At 60.7% G+C, this 593-nt stretch overlaps 1 protein-coding gene across 1 annotated transcript in view; it reads right to left on the minus strand.

Annotated features, from left to right (window-relative positions):
- The window catches only part of TMEM67 (transmembrane protein 67), a 32,386-nt gene extending 31,995 nt beyond the window's left edge, over window positions 1-391 (minus strand). The window contains exon 1 of the mRNA XM_072413244.1: window positions 97-391. Within this exon, the coding sequence (XP_072269345.1) occupies window positions 97-286 (190 nt within the window). The 5' untranslated portion in view covers window positions 287-391. The remainder of the gene's footprint in view (window positions 1-96) is intronic.
- Window positions 392-593: the final 202 nt, after the last annotated feature.

Genomic DNA, 593 nt, shown 5'->3' on the forward strand with positions numbered 1-593 from the left:
GTGTGGTGCAGGGTGTCCCTGGTGTGGTGCAGGGTGTCCCCGGTGTGGTGCTGGGTGTCCCCCGTGTGGTGCAGGGTGTCCCCGGTGTGTACCTACCTCCGTGGCTGGGCCTCTGGCTGTCCGGGCACGGCACACACGTCAGGTTCCCGGGCTCGTAGTATTCCTGAGGCGAGCAATCCTCCGGACGCTGCAGGGGAATGGAGTAGGTGAGGGCGCCGCACGGTAGGCACAGAGCGGCCAGATAGAAGCACAGGGCCCCGGACACCGCACAGAGCCCGGGCTCCATCACTGCACAGGCCGAGACCCCCGAGCGCGGGAGGAGGAGGATAAGCGGGGAAATGATGGAGGAGGGGTGAGCACAGTATGAGTGTATGCATGCAGCACCGGGGTCAGTGCCATAGAGGCGGCTGTGTGCGGCACTTACTGCAGACGATAAGTCCGAGCTACCAGCACCAGTGATATAAGATAGTGCCCGGTATTATGTGCTGGGATGCAAGACGAATAAATCACTAATACCCTGAAATCTGCCCACATTCCTACACTATTACCCCCCACTGACGTCATCAACGGGGCACTATGCCTTCTGACACCAA

This window comes from Pyxicephalus adspersus, chromosome 5 (genome assembly GCF_032062135.1).
Source record: "Pyxicephalus adspersus chromosome 5, UCB_Pads_2.0, whole genome shotgun sequence".
In the NCBI taxonomy this organism is placed as follows: Eukaryota; Metazoa; Chordata; class Amphibia; order Anura; family Pyxicephalidae; genus Pyxicephalus; species Pyxicephalus adspersus.